Source organism: Pistacia vera, unplaced genomic scaffold, assembly GCF_008641045.1.
Source record: "Pistacia vera cultivar Batoury unplaced genomic scaffold, PisVer_v2 Contig860, whole genome shotgun sequence".
Classification (NCBI taxonomy): domain Eukaryota; kingdom Viridiplantae; phylum Streptophyta; class Magnoliopsida; order Sapindales; family Anacardiaceae; genus Pistacia; species Pistacia vera.
This window is the reverse complement of record NW_022196735.1, coordinates 370,874-387,327: the sequence shown is the minus strand read 5'-3', so window position 1 is coordinate 387,327 and position 16,454 is coordinate 370,874. Positions and strand designations below refer to the sequence as shown.

At 32.9% G+C, this 16,454-nt stretch overlaps 1 protein-coding gene across 1 annotated transcript; it reads left to right on the top strand.

The window, feature by feature from the left end:
- The first annotated feature begins 7,105 nt into the window (after positions 1-7,105).
- On the top strand, positions 7,106-15,677 carry LOC116118843 (sucrose nonfermenting 4-like protein). Its single transcript, XM_031404802.1, has 13 exons — positions 7,106-8,100; positions 8,306-8,393; positions 8,613-8,789; positions 10,478-10,585; positions 10,709-10,768; positions 10,970-11,059; positions 11,764-11,898; positions 12,806-12,950; positions 13,065-13,238; positions 14,347-14,410; positions 14,514-14,583; positions 14,880-14,994; positions 15,146-15,677. The coding sequence occupies exons 1-13, from the start codon at positions 7,976-7,978 to the stop codon at positions 15,238-15,240; spliced, it is 1,446 nt and encodes a 481-aa protein (XP_031260662.1). The 5' UTR covers positions 7,106-7,975; the 3' UTR covers positions 15,241-15,677.
- Positions 15,678-16,454: the final 777 nt, after the last annotated feature.

Genomic DNA, 16,454 nt, shown 5'->3' with positions numbered 1-16,454 from the left:
TAAAGTAACGTAAAATGGTTAGATATAACGACTCAGGGGTAAATTGGCCATTTCACAAAGGAGGCGCACATTAAAAAATCGTTGCCCCTAACAAAGCTCAGCTGCACGTTAGCTAACACCACCGCCGACGTTTTTTGCTCTTTTTCGGCGATTCTTCCACCCAAAATCACCCTTGTCACCACCATTTAAACAATCATCCTCCCCTCTACAAAATAGTACCCTTCACAACCCCTCATCACTCAGCGATCACTAGCCACGATAGCCGCCACAGGCAACTGGTTTTAGTTGGTCTCCATCGACAAATGGCCACTAAATAGTTGCTGGGGACATAGGGGTTTTGTAGATTTGGAGATGTTGGTTGCAGTGGTGATGTCCAATTGTATTTTTGTCGTCGGAATCCAGCAAAGAACGACGAAAACCTAAGCTTGACAGTGTCGGCGATTGGAGAGCCCAATGAGTCAGGAACCAGAGGGATTTTGGACGATGGACGATGGGGAAGGTGATGGAGGTGACCAAGGGGTTCGCCGCCATCTGAAACAACCCATATCCAGTGAAAACCGAGACAGTGCGCAGTCACTAAGGGTATAATTAAAGTAATTTCAAAATAAGATGGTTAATTTTATAATTTTAGTAATTTAGGGGTTAAAACATAATTTATTAATTTAGGGTTAAGGATATTATGGTAATTGCACCCTCACTACCCCAAAAATTGTTAACAGTGTTATTTGAAGGGTGGGAATTTATAATAAATGGAACTTGGGGTACCAACTTGGGATTTCGTCAAACCTTGGGTGGGAATATGTCGTTTACTCTCCTAAAAAAATAACAACAAAACTTATTTCATACCAAGCAGGTTTGGATAGAACTCATCCCAAAAACTAAATCAAAGGAAGAGGGAACTCAGCCACATATATATACAACAAAGCAAGGTCTAAACCCAACAATGACCCACCATCTGCCCCAGGCAAGGCCGCTCTAATATCATGATGTATTTTTCTTAGGTAGAACTCACTCCCAAAAACTAGTTCAAATACAGTATCATCTTAACTAAGTTTTGATTTCTCTATTTTCTTGAGAACACCATTCTTTTTATATGTATTGGTTGTTTATATTTACATTCGCTGCATAGAAGAGAGAAAACTTTCTCTTCTGTGTTGTCAGGTTATGAATAAAGAGAGAAAATTGTTTGAAATCTATACTGTATCTGTGAAACATCTTGGAGCCATCCAGTTCGGTAGGGATTATGAGATTAATTAATGAATTCCAGTACTTGTTATATAAATTAATTTGATTTTTGGTTTGGTTTAGTTATGAACAAAGTAGAGACAACAGTGAGAACAAAATAATAATAAAGCAAATCATAAATAATAAACACAGAGAAAATAACACGTGCGATTTACCCTGGTTTACCCAATATGAGTTATGTCCAGTCGAGTCAATATTATTGCAATATTTCCTCATCTCTCTCTCGTTTACAATAAATAAATTACCCTATGATTTGCTATCACATTCATAACAAGAGAAAAATATGTTTATATACTAATTTTAAGTGACAAAACCTAGTTTTACAATTATTCATATTCTTTAGCCCAACCCAACGAAGAATTAATAACTTAAAGAAATCCTATAACAATTATACATAGAAGAGACTCAAACTGCCTACAGGCACTTAGGAGTGTTGCGTAACCCATTAATACTGAAATAATCGATAACTCCAACAAATTAAAGGTACTTGAAAGCAGATTTATCATGAGTAGTCTTGTCAATTATTGAAAACCAGGAGGCAAAAACAAAAGAGTACTATTGACCAGTGCCCATTGGAAATTTATGAACTGTGAGGACCACCATGTTTGCTCATCAAAAAAGCTGAAACTTTTTATTTTTCACTTTCCTAGGATGCTCATGCATCTCTCTTCAATAAGAGACCATGTAAATGCCATACATATACATCATGTTACTACAAATATACAAAGACCGTTACCAATATACAAACACAAAGCATGTAAAAAAAACTGATAATTTTAATTATATGTTTTAAAATACGAACGATTGTTGGTTGGCGATAATAAATATTAGAAGAAATTATTTTACAGTTTTCAATACAAANTATATGTATTGGTTGTTTATATTTACATTCGCTGCATAGAAGAGAGAAAACTTTCTCTTCTGTGTTGTCAGGTTATGAAAAAACAGAGAAAATTGTTTGAAATCTATACTATATCTGTGAAACATCTTGGAGCCATCCAGTTCGGTAGGGATTATGAGATTAATTAATGAATTCCAGTACTTGTTATATAAATTAATTTGATTTTTGGTTTGGTTTAGTTATGAACAAAGTAGAGACAACAGTGAGAACAAAATAATAATAAAGCAAATCATAAATAATAAACACAGAGAAAATAACACGTGCGATTTACCCTGGTTTACCCAATATGAGTTATGTCCAGTCGAGTCAATATTATTGCAATATTTCCTCATCTCTCTCTCGTTTACAATAAATAAATTACCCTATGATTTGCTATCACATTCATAACAAGAGAAAAATATGTTTATATACTAATTTTAAGTGACAAAACCTAGTTTTACAATTATTCATATTCTTTAGCCCAACCCAACGAAGAATTAATAACTTAAAGAAATCCTATAACAATTATACATAGAAGAGACTCAAACTGCCTACAGGCACTTAGGAGTGTTGCGTAACCCATTAATACTGAAATAATCGATAACTCCAACAAATTAAAGGTACTTGAAAGCAGATTTATCATGAGTAGTCTTGTCAATTATTGAAAACCAGGAGGCAAAAACAAAAGAGTACTATTGACCAGTGCCCATTGGAAATTTATGAACTGTGAGGACCACCATGTTTGCTCATCAAAAAAGCTGAAACTTTTTATTTTTCACTTTCCTAGGATGCTCATGCATCTCTCTTCAATAAGAGACCATGTAAATGCCATACATATACATCATGTTACTACAAATATACAAAGACCGTTACCAATATACAAACACAAAGCATGTAAAAAAAACTGATAATTTTAATTATATGTTTTAAAATACGAACGATTGTTGGTTGGCGATAATAAATATTAGAAGAAATTATTTTACAGTTTTCAATACAAAAAGTTTTTGTTGTTTAGTGTTTGTCGGTTGTAGTTAACTATTAACTACTGCTGGTTAATGAAATCCGTATTTTAAAAAATACGTGGATATTTTTTTCAAATGAAACTGAAGAATTTAATACTAAACGATTTCGCACAAAAAAAAAATAAATAAATAAATCTTTTTTTTTTTTAATATCAAATTGACATATATCTCACCAATAAAAAAACATTTATACATAATATATATATATAAGAGAAAAGTGATAAAATGGGAACTGCAAAATCACACCGATATATATATTGAATGACATAAGCTCTGTTTTAAAAACTGGACTGGACCGGCCAGTCCGGCTTTTTTGGTCCAGTTCAGGTTTTAGAGTGGTTTTTGTAATATTTTAAAATTATAAGGGTTATTTTGTACTTTTATAGGAGTGTTTTGGAGATATGTCAAAAGTTTAAGGATTAATTGGTAATTTTTTGAGGTATTTTTTAAATAAATAAAAATTTTAGGGATTAATTTAAACTTTTTAGGGGAATTTTTAATATATTAAAATTTAAGGGATTAATATGTAATTTTTAAAAAATAAAATTATCGTTAATGTCATCGATCCAACCGGTCGGTTGACCCGTGACCTGAGCAGCAAAATGGGTTACCTTCCGGTCCGGGTTTTAAAATAATGGATATAAGTGGCATATAAATAATAAGTTTCTCCAAGTTGAAACCATAATGAAAAGTGCTTCTATTTGGTGTATGTATGTGAAAAAATGCTTCCAAAAAAAGCACTTTCAAAGCAAGGAAGCCCCAAACTTATTCCTTTCTTTGAGTTCTTAAATTTAAACTTTGAGTTATTTGGACTTATAAAATATTTAATGGACTTATAAGATATTTAATGAACCCTATAACTAAATTAAAAGGTACATAAACTAATATAAATATCTCGATAAATTAAAAAATAATAATAATAATATAAGTTGATGGCTTTTTTGTACACCAAAACTAAAGTCACAAACAAGATGGGGTTCGTGTTTAGTAGTAATGATTGTGAAAGAGACACAACTAGAAATTGTTTGTGAGTTCAATGATTATATTGGAATCTCATTCTTCTATTAAGGGGGCCTAATCAGGGGTCTCTTCTTGTCCTCTAACCACCACACCATTTCCCACTTGAATTTACTCCCCACCACTCATTTTCATTATAAATAATTTATTAAATATCACTTTTTATTTTTTTTAAATTAATTTCAAAATTAAATTCATTAAATGCCCATGTCCATGCGTTTTCCTCGAGGTTTAGCTTTACTTATACATGGTTCAGCTTAACTACGGACAGAGCAATAAAACATTAACAGAGGCCCAAAAAAAAAAAAAATTAATTAATTTAGAGAAAATTTTGAGTGGGGTCACCAGCCCCTACTCATGACCATGAAAAAAAAACATGGTAATTTATATGAGAGAGTTTGTATAAAAATTTTGTCTCTAATGTATTATCCATTTAAATTAATTATTGCACTAAAATCATTTAACAAAATTAAATTGATGAAATACCCATGTTTAAAGTGGTCCTAATATAAATAATTTCAACGTACTTTCCTCGAAGTTTAGTTATATACATAGATTAGCTTAAGTACATACAGACCCAAAAATTAATTTTGGAGAAAGTAAATTAAAAAATCATTTAATATAAAATAAGAGAAAAGTAAATATTTATATGAAGAGAAAATTTTGAGTGGGGTCACCAGCCCCCACTCGTGACTATGAAAGGAATACCGGTGTTTTAAAAAAAAAAAAAAAAAACTATAATAATCATAAACTTTATTTATAGCTAGATATGCTCGTATACGAGTATTTTGTACTAAACATCATGGTTAAAAAGAAAAATATTTATAGTAAAAGTTATGTAATGTTATATATGGTCGGTTTTAGATAGTGGTGGTAGTTTGTGACATGATCCACTAATATTTGAGGAATATGATGTCATTTGAGTGGGTTAGGATTGATTTTAATTGTATTCGTGCCGACAAACTTAACTCGTTTGTTAACCATGTGTTTGAGTAAATAATTCGTAACCTGTGAACCGGTTTAATGACTTTGTTGATTGTATATGACATAATTGTATGTTTATGGCACGGTGAATATTAGCTTATTCTCATGTCAAAAATATTTACTAATGACATGATTAATAATTAGATTGAACAAATTAAACGTATCATAAACGAGTTAAAAGAATCACTTATGCATAACCGTATTAAATAATTGAGTAATACTGTAACACGGTCATGCCTCAATTATCAAACAAGTTATGCCGATCATATCTGTGTTTCCTGTTTAATAATTGTGTCATATTTTTTCGTTCGTACAACATAAACTCAACACGTTAACTCTTGTATAAATCAATTATAAGACGAGTATATATCACACATGATCTCGGAAATGATTTATTATTTTTACACAATTTTTTCTTATATAGAAATACGAAGATAACAAATATATATAATTTAATTTTAAAATTTTTGGGAAAAGAAAAATGAAACTTTTAATGAATCCGTCCGTTGAAGGTATCTTTTTCTCTCACTTCCCATAGTGAAGGAGGTGAAAGAGGGTAAACGGCCCATCATTGTTCATTGATCTTTTGAGTCCCACCGACAGATCACATCACCACCGTCCAATCCAATCAAACCTCCAACCCATCAAATCTCCTTATTAATTTACCCACCAGGGCTACTGCACGGTGAGATTCCTTCTACACTTTATGAAAATTAACAATGACCCCTCTTATTTTAGAAAATTACTATATGAGACACTTAAGCGCACAATAATAATCACAAATATCATCACTTTGTGGGAATGTTTTAATTATTATAGATGAATAATAGTGAATTATTGAAGCATGAATAAGTTTAATAATTGAGTAATTTAAAAATAAATAAATAAATAAATTATATACACAAAATCCATTTTTTTTTTAAATTAGATTAAAATATTATGAATTTAAATTTAAGAGATCGATGATCATTAAACGTTTTACCAATTTTGTAACATTATTAAATTCCTTTGATTATCATAAACCATTAAATGCATCAGAATCTCCTAATTAAACCCCATAATAAGTATATATTTTTATAGTATCTAAAAATTGTTAGATAACTAACTACTAAACATAATCGGATTGTTTTAATCTATCCTAAAATATAATTTTCTATATAACAAAAAATTATCTGACACCATCCCGCAAAAAAAGGTCAAACTTTGTACTCTTGATGTAATTTATATCCCTAAATTTCAAAAATCGATCATTTTTTTTCTTAAAGATGAAAATAATTAATTTTTAAACATTATTAAATTCTATTGAGAGTATCAAAAACCTTTAAAAGTATCAGAATCTCATAATTAAACCTTGATAAAGAATATTTAATAGTTACTAAAAATCATTAAACCATTCACTACGAAACATAATTTTGATCATTTTAATCCGTCATAAAGTATATTTTTCTATATAATAAAAAAATTATCGAAAAATACCAAACTTTATACTCAAATTTAATTTATGCCCCTAAATTTCATAAATGGATAAGTCTTTTTCCTAACGATGAAAATGATTAATTTTTATACATTATTAAATTCTCTTGAGAGTATGAAAAACCGTTAAAAGCTTTAGAATTTCATAATTAAACCTTGATAAAGAATATTTTATAGTTTCCAAAAATCATTAAATCAGTAACTACGAAACATAATTTTCTATATAATAAAAAATTATTTAAGACCACCTTTAAAAAAATGCCAAACTTTGTACTCTTAATTTAATTTATGACCCTGAATTTCATAAATGGATTATTCTTCTTTCTAAGGATGAAAATGGAAAATTTTTAAACTTTTTGTATCATATAAAAATTTTGTATGCATACATAAAAAATGGAAAATATTAAAATAAAAAAATAATTATAAAAAAAGTACAACTCCTCTCCTTAACCGACACGTCGCATTCATTTTTTACTGCTCTGCGAGCTTTCGTCTTTTAGCTTGGCTTGTGTTGCGTTGTCTCTTCTTCTCTTCTTCATTTTGCTTCTTATACTCTTCAAACTCAGCTCTCAATTCACCACTCTTTCAAGATCCAACCACCATTGCCCACTTCCTTTCAGCTTTTATCTCGATCAAATTTGGTTCCTTTTTTGTAATTTCATTTTCTGTCGATTTAGGGCTCATTGTTTGACCCCTTCATTTTTTTTTTCCCGAAATTAGTACGAAACCCACTGCATTTATTCCGTTTTTAGGTCTTTGATATTAGATTCAGTTTTTAACTTTTGTAAATTTCTATTTTGGAGGCCAGATCAGAGGACGGGTTTTATTTGATTTTAATCTTTTTTTTTTAGATGTTTTAGGGGTTTTTTGTGGGCAGGCTGGTTCGTTGACTTTTGATCGAATTTTTGACCGGGATTAGCTGGGATTGACTGATTTGAATTGAATTGAGGTTGCATGTGGAAGATTGTGTAGGTTTGTGATAAAAGTTTAGTGCTTTAGCGCCGAATTCAGTTTGCTATTGGAAATTTAGGGTTTTGATTTTTGAATTTTATTTTGGTAATTCAAGGGTTTTTGTAGTTTAGGGATTCTTTTTTTTGGGTGACTTTGCATGTGTAAACATTAAGGGGTCCTCTGCTCACTTGTAGAGGATCCCTACTTGTATAGCAAAAAGTAATCGACGAACAATTGGGATCTTAAGTCATTCTGCTTTGAAGATGAGTTGGACAAATGCAATAGTTCGTTGATTTTGAGTTTTAGTGAAGAAAAATTCAAGTGGGGTTGTGTTGAAATTGGCATTTGGTGGATTGGCATTTGTATTTGTGTGGATAAGTATTCATACAAAATTTAGAACGAAATGTTTAGTTCTGGTCGAGGCACTGGACATAACAATAGTGGGGTGACGGGTTCGCCTTTGATTCCGGTTCGGTTTGTGTGGCCGCATGGAGGGAGAAGGGTGTTTCTCAGTGGCTCTTTTACTGGGTAAGTGAATGAAACAAAATTATCTTGATTGTGTATGATTACCTGGATTTGGATTCTATTTTTTTTTTTTAATTACTATTATTAGCTGCTTAGTTATTGGCTTATTGATATTATGATTTATGGTGTTTTTTGTTTAGGTTTTCTGATTGTTTTTTAGTATTCAAAGTGGGTATCTGATATGGTTCCGGCTGAAATTTTAAAACAGGTGGTCAGAGCATATGCCTATGTCACCGTTGGAAGGATGTCCTAATGTGTTTCAGATTATTTGCAGGTTGCCGCCAGGATACCACCAGGTTAATTAACTAAATATTATTAGATCCTAAACTGAAGTATTAAGCTTATTTATTATTAATAATTTCTGCATTGGTTTTATTGTTAATAAAGAGTGCTAGGATACATCAGATGGATGTTTATTTATAGTTTAGATTGTTTTATCAGCTCAAGCTTTCAATTAGGGTGATAAAATTATGTTTTAAACTTGGATACTGATTTTTATGTACATTTCTATGCAGTATAAATTCTTTGTTGATGACGAATGGCATCATGTTGAGGAGCAGCACTATGTAAGTGGGACTTATGGGGTAGTGAATACCGTCCTCGTACCTGTGGAACCAAATGTAGTGGTTTCTACTGCCTCACTCCCTGAGATACCTGGTAACATGGAGGTAGACGATGTTATTATGCGTCCGGTAAGGGACTCTTTCATGCTTGGTCGATAAGTTGATTTCTTGCCGGTTCATCAGACCAGTAAATCTTGCCCTTCTATTTCTTTAGTCACTAGTTACTTTTATAAGTGCAGCTATGTTTCCATTTTGGTTAAGGGGGTTACTGAGTTGCCATATTTTTAGGATTTGTGAACCTCTGATAGACCATGTTGGAGGAATTAGGCCCTAATTTGTCATAACATCTTAATGTTAGCTGTACATGCTATATGTCCCTAAGGGAGCCAATTTCCTATTGCAGTGATAAGTTATTTTGTTGCCAAGTGTGTGTACTCATATTGGAGACTTAAGAGAAACGAGTTGGTTAAAAGTAATAAGTGTTAGTTAAGACGGCATTAACAGAACCCCACCAGTGTTTGGCTCTGGGACCATAGTTGATGGTAGCTTTTTTGTGAAGATACTTATGTAAAAATATTCACTTTATTATGTCTTGTTCACTTTCTAGGTATATGTGGTCCAGTTATGTGCTTACTATATGGTAGTTTGTGATGATTTGGAACATTTCTTACTGATATTTAATTTCATTTGTAAGGAAAGAATCCATTTTCAGAAAGGGAAAGCAAAAGGGAAATGAAGCTTTCTCCCATGTCCAATGGTTAGATGATTTGTCCTCCAGAAAAATGATGGCACTTGTAGCCTGATATGTAATCCTTCACTTTACCACAACAACCCCATTGGCCATCACAAAGGCCTTGAAGAGTTCTTAGCCTTCACTGTGTGGGAACATTAGATCCAAGTTCTGATATTTGATTAGGCTGTCTAAATCTATTTGCTTGTCTATGAAAATTTTGAAAAAATGTGAAGTAATTGGTTGCTGTGAATACAACAGCAAACAGTACCTTAACATTGCCTTTGATGACATGTTGAGCTTTGGTGAGTAAAAAGAAAAGCATTTAGAAAATTATTTTCAATGATTCACAAAAAAGTCTCTAATATTCTTATCAGTCAACTTTAAAAGCTCACAGGCAATGTTTGAATGTTTGTATACTTTGCTATTTATCCTATTATGACTTAGATTACTTCAAGAATCAGGATCTTTACATAATGAAATTAATCTACGTTACTCAAGAATAGTCATAACACCTGATATAAACCTGAGTGACACTGATAAGAACTAAAATAAAAATTACCAAAACACCATTGCCCTTGTATATATAAAAGGAGGTCAGAAGCACTTGAAGATTACAATAACTAATAGGATATTTTCCTTTTACTAAAGAGGATTTTTTGTTTATTGTGAGATCCATGGCTTTGGCTTTAAGTTTTTTAGGAAAATGTTTCTTCTCCAACCATGCTATAGCGTCAGAAAGTTTTTAATAAATTAAAATGATGGCAAAGAGCTTGGAGAAATGGTGGCATAAAGGTGGCATGAGGTTTGACAGTTTAGGATGAGACTTAAAAGTTTACTTATTTAGTTCACCTGAGCTCTGACTTGAGAAAACTCCAAGTTGGTGAAAAATTAAGAGTTGTGAAGATGATATTACTAGTCTCTGTGGTTTCTGTTTTAAATTTGTAGTGGACTAATATAATGCATTAATTCAAAAAGGCTGATAAAAATAGATGGAGTCGACTTCTGTTACAATTGGTATTAGTTTATTTCACCTTTGTTATCTTGCTATATACAGTAGGTCACATTTTCATATGTTCTTATGTAGGAAGCTGTTACACAAATCTCAGAGGCTGATTTAAGGGTCTCTCGTCAGCGTATATCTGTATTTTTGTCTACACATACCGCATATGAGTTGCTTCCCGAGTCAGGCAAGGTTTGAAAACTTTACCCTCTTTATGAGCTGTTTCTATAGTAAGTTGTTGGATATGATTTATTTATTTATTTTTTTTTTTTTTTTTTTTGGTATGTGAGGTTCATAAAGGTTCTAATGTTGCAGGTTATTGCCTTGGATGTTAATCTACCTGTGAAACAAGCATTTCATATTCTCTATGAACAGGTGAATCTTTTTTACCCATTGACACGCCTGTGCACATCCTCACGATTATCACAGTTGTGAATAGAGAATAAAGTAATATGTAGACTGCTTCATGTCCTTTCTCTTGCTGGAACTGTTTCTTTATAGTAGCCTATTGTGCTATTTATTTGGTAATTTGTGTTAATTGTTTTCCTAGAGTTCTGATGTTTATATTTGTTGCAGGGAGTCCCTGTGGCTCCTCTCTGGGATTTCTGCAGGGGCCAATTTGTTGGAGTTCTTACTGCATTGGACTTCATCCTGATTTTAAGAGAGGTGAGTACAGAATAAAATATTTGGCATTGCTTTCAAATGATATCTATGCTGCAATAACATTTAAGACAGTTATAGATGTTTGCATCAGTTGAATTTTGCTATGATCTTCGACGTAGGTAGAAATGCTGTCTTTATATAATACACTAGCTAAACACTTGTATATTAGGATGGACATTACCCATGATAGACAGTGAAACTAAGATTGCAGTTTTACTTTTGCCAAACTTGTGGGCATGGGCAATCAGGGAGTCTGTCTCCAGTTTAAATATTGGAATTGGTTATGAAAACTACATTTAGAATCAATCGTTTCTGCAAAACTTCTATAGTTTTATTGGATTGCCCCTTTCTCACCAACTTGTGGTTAGCATTTAAACAATTATTGGTATCTGTAATCTTAAAAGATTTTTTGGAACTATTATAACTGTTTTTCATAGGTCAAATGTTCGTTGCCTGTTTGTGTGGAATGTAGAATGCTTGATCAGTAAAGTTTCTTGTCTTCACATTTTTCTACCCAAATGAGGATAAACTCTGTACACACAAAGACACCAAAACAATGCCACAACATATATTCACAAATAACACCCACAATCTGAATGTTCACTATGTTTGTGAGTCTAAAATACATGGAGATGATTTCTTTATTGTATATGTTACATTTTCATGTTCCCAGAGTTTGCATAACATGTACCTTGTAAAAAATTCAGTTGGGGACTCATGGATCTAATTTAACGGAGGAAGAATTAGAGACACATACCATAGCAGCTTGGAAAGAAGTGAAAGCTCATCTTAATCGACAAATTGAAGGCAATGGTTTTACACATCCTAAACCTTTTGTCCATGTGAGTGCTTCCTCTGATGCCTCTCCAAAATTCTTTAGCTCTGCATATGAATCTCCAGTCCTCCTTTTTTATTTTTTATTTTTTTTTTATTTTTTTTCCTCCTTTTGCTTATCTTTGTTCGGATAATTTGTGAAGGTAGTTAATAGCCTCATATTAACTAGATGGTGTCCTGATTTGTGAACACCTATGACAGATGCTTATGAGAATTTCATATGCAAAAGTTTCAATACCTATTCATTAAACATAAACTGCACATTTATGTCTCTGGAAAATCTTGCAACTCCAAAGGTACTGGGCAGTTCACTTGCTATGCATGTTGTTTGCAGGGAGAGAAATGGTTTTGACCCTTTACAGAAAACCCTCAGGATGAACTCCTATTTCAGTGGTCTGATTTTTGTTTTTGTTGTTAGGTGGTTGACTGTTTCTGGAATAGCCACTTAATACTTTAGTGCTAATTATCTAGAAAAAGTTGCCTATTTGGAGATTGTTGGCATTTGCTTTTTGCATTGCTTGCTTCTCTAATAACCTGTTGTCCTTTGATTTGGTTTCATTTTTTACTTTATGGACGTGCTGGTGTCTTCATTTGAACTCTAGATATCATATTAAAACCTATTATCATGTCAATCGTGAAATACCTTGTGTTTGTAATGTAGCTAATCTATTTATTCTTTAAGATCATCCATCCCTCTGTCTCTTGTAAGTTTTTTTGTATGAAATGCATAAGCTTCATTTCATATTCTTGATTGATTAATCATTCAAGCTCCTATACTGAAGATAATCGTTCATGATATATGAAGTTCATCATGAAATATTCTGCTAGTGATTTGTGATAGAGCTGTTTTTTCTGAAGTGAAAGTGTTTGGCATAATTGAATCACCACTGTAATATTTATGATCTAAATGAGCAGGCTGGTCCATATGATTCTATGAAAGATGTTGCTTTGAAAATTTTGCAAAACAAGGTGGCTACAGTTCCCATTATTAATTCAACATCACCGGATGGTTCATTTCCACAGCTACTACATATTGCCTCCCTGTCTGGAATACTAAAATGTAAGCTTTTTTCTGAATTTGTTGGTTAAGGAATGTGATTCATTACTGATCTTAATCTGATCTTCTGGTGGTTAAGGAATGTGATTCATTTACTGATCTTAATCTGATCTTCAGGTATATGTCGGCATTTTAAACATTCTTCTAGCTCATTGCCCATTCTTCAACAACCGATATCTTCAATTCGTTTGGGTACATGGGTCCCACAAATTGGGCAAGCAAATGGTCGGCCATTTGCAATGTTGAGACCAAATGCTTCACTCGGTGCTGCCCTATCTTTGTTAGTTCAAGGTATTGTTCTCTTCTTCTGAACTATATGCTTAGTTTTTTTTTTTTTTTTTTTTTTAAATATAAATAGGCTTTATTAAGTAGATTTAAGCATGCACGTCAGCTTTAATCCTGTAGCCGTTTTCTTCTCATTATTCAATTCCTCATAGTACTTTATCTTCACTAACACGCCATGACATCGCTTGCACTCAGTCTTTTAATTGCTGTGAGGGAAGTCAATAAACAGTGAATCTTCTTAATGAAGTCTGTTCATCTTGCGAAGAGTCTCCTTCTTTCTTTTCTGTGTTCCAAAATTTCTCAACACAGTTAGCTTTTCATTTGCGCATGTTCTCCCACTTTTATTATTATTAATATATATATATTTTTTTTCTGTTTTACTAACACTTAAAGAGAACTTTATATATAAAGATATGAGGTGTCAATGAATTAATTTCTTGAGCATTTTCTGAAGGGACATGCTAAGCTCTTAGGAGTATTGTGAACATGATTAGGGATTTCTTACTTGTTTGACCAACAAGAGGATTTCTAGCTCTGCCATTTGTTTATTTTAATCTAGAAAGTGTTACTGTAATAATGTGGTAATGTCAAGGGCATTGTTTCTATGGTTTGCGAGGATGTGATTAACTGATATGGTGAGATAGATGAATATTTCCTACAACAAATGTATATAATATTTAGGGTTATTATTCATATTAAGTAGAATTGGTTTTGATTAGATTCCAATTGGTTTTTGTTCTAGATTTGGAGTTGTTTTCATTGTATTGATCTAGTTAGGCAAACTTTTCTTCTGCACAGTGTTCATAAATCTATGACTTGTTTGTATAGTTTGTGTCTTTCGCCTCAAGGGATGATCTGACAACTTCAGTGGATATCCACTAGTGTAGTTCTTTTTCCTTTCATCAGTACAATCATTCTTTGTTCCTATCTAAAATATATATACTTTAGGGTTAATTTAACAGTTGCAATTCTTGCCTTAATTTCTTCACTCTGTCACTATATTCGCTTATTTCTACTGTTTGATTAGAAAATCTGGTGTAATGCAATATAACTAGCTCAGTATACTATGTTTCATACTGACTTGGTTATCTTGTGCCATGACACCTTTGTGCAGCTGAAGTCAGTTCAATACCTATTGTGGATGATAATGACTCGTTGGTGGATATATATTCACGAAGGTAATCTTTTTTCCCCCACTGTCTACCTCCTCCCAATTGTATTGATGCATGGAAGGTAATATATATATTTATTTTTAAATAAATGTTTCATCTTCTTTGACAGTGATATCACTGCTTTGGCGAAGGATAGAGTTTATGCTCAGATACATCTTGAGGAAATGAGTATTCATCAGGTAATAGCTGGATTTCATTATGAGACTGCACTACAAAGGAATGTGGTGGTATGATAGTTGAGTGTTTTCCATTGGGTTAAAGAACTAGAAAACTGTAAAGAATGTTTGTGCAATTTCAATAACAGATTTAACAAAACTCAGAGTAATTAACAAAAATCAGGGCATTAACAGAACTGATTTTCAACACAATACCTCCTTTGTGTGAATTATCATCTCTTAATTCATATTTAATATGCATTATGCAACCTTCTTGTACGATACTAAGTGTTCTTCTCTGGCTTTCTTTACTCTTGTAGGCGTTGCAACTGGGACAAGATACAAATCCTTCATATGGCTTCAATGGACAGAGATGTCAGATGTGTTTGCGATCTGATCCTTTACAGAAAGTGATGGAGCGGTTGGCAAATCCTGGTACTTTTTTTTTTCCCCTCATTTTAACCATTTTGTTTTCAGATATGTTTGTTTTAAAATAACACCAACAGCTCTTATAGCAGATCACACAAAATTTTCCCTTTCCTTTTATTTATATAGTACTCACAGATCAATTCTTGTTTGGTTTCAGGGGTTAGGAGACTTATTATCGTTGAGGCAGGCAGCAAGCGTGTAGAAGGTATCATCTCATTGAGTGATGTTTTTAGGTTCTTGCTCGGTGTTTAGCTGGAATCCCGTCGACCATTTTGCACAAAGGGCTTTGCTGTGAATATCAGTGGTACTTACATTGCCTCTCTTTATATGCAAAGCCCTCCGTCCCAGCTTTGCATGGTGAATGGTATGCTTTGTTCTTACGCGTCTTTGATTTGATGGGCCGCTGCATGTGACGTGTCCGAGCCCTTCCCATTGTTAGAGTAGAAATTTTAAAGAGCAAAAAAGAATTTGTATATTGTGCGCATTCGATTTCTTTTTACCTTCATTTTTATAACCCAATTGCTGCTCCGGAGCAGCTGCCATGTTTGTGTCTAGTGCTAGCTAACAAAAAAATGAGGTCCCAAAAAAAAAAGGTTTAAAATGTATGTAGCAGCACCCCTATGCTGCAGATGGGCCTATGTAGAAAGTGGTGGGTAATTCAATTTTTAGCTTCTCTCTGCTAAATGGAAGGATCTCTCTCTCTCTCTCTCTGTCTATCTCTCTCTGTGGGTCGTTTTGTTCTTGCAGGGGTTCGTTTCTGCCCAACCTTTTACTATGTGAAAGCCGTTGGGTTTGGCACATTATAATGTGTATAGCTTTGTCTCAGAAAGATAAATCTTGTTGCTTTTTAATTCAATTAAAATGTGACTGTTATTGCCATACTTACACGGTTACACCATTCTAATATTGTTAAATAGTACCTTAAATAAATCTGCAAATAAAATAATTAAAAGCAAAGTAAACATTACAGCTCAACAAGAAGAAAGCTGAAGAACACCCACGAGGCATTAGCCGCGACTAGGGTTTGAGTTCTCTTGTGGGCGCTTACACGGTTGAAGTCTAGAATAAGAAAACTCTCTTGGTTCTCAAAGATTGTAAGGTTTGTAAATTTTAGTGTGGAAGCTAAATAACTTCACAAGGCTTAGTCGGATGATCGGGATTTCGGGTTCGAGTTCTCTTATGTGTACTAAATGGTTCCCAAAGATAATATTCAAAAGATTTTAGGGTTTGTTTGGAAAGCAAGTTTGTAGAATTTCTGGATTTAAAATAAATATAACTATAAGAACCCACAAAAATCACTATTGATAAGGTTATTTTTGCGAAATACAAAACTATTAGGGTATTTTTACGTGTTTTCACATTGGTGAGATTAAAATAAGAAAAATACTACACCTACGGACCTGCCTCCCCATCTCGACTGACGTGAGAAGTCTCCATGTCGCATTCCATGTTAGTCGAGATGGGGA

Excerpts from the sequence above, each read along its gene's own strand:
- LOC116118843 (XM_031404802.1), top strand. The coding sequence starts at position 7,976 with ATGTTTAGTTCTGGTCGAGGCACTGGACATAACAATAGTGGGGTGACG. Across the intron at positions 11,060-11,763 it reads TCATCCTGATTTTAAGAGAG|TTGGGGACTCATGGATCTAA; the intron begins GTGAGTACAGAA and ends TAAAAAATTCAG. Across the intron at positions 14,995-15,145 it reads GGAGCGGTTGGCAAATCCTG|GGGTTAGGAGACTTATTATC; the intron begins GTACTTTTTTTT and ends GTTTGGTTTCAG.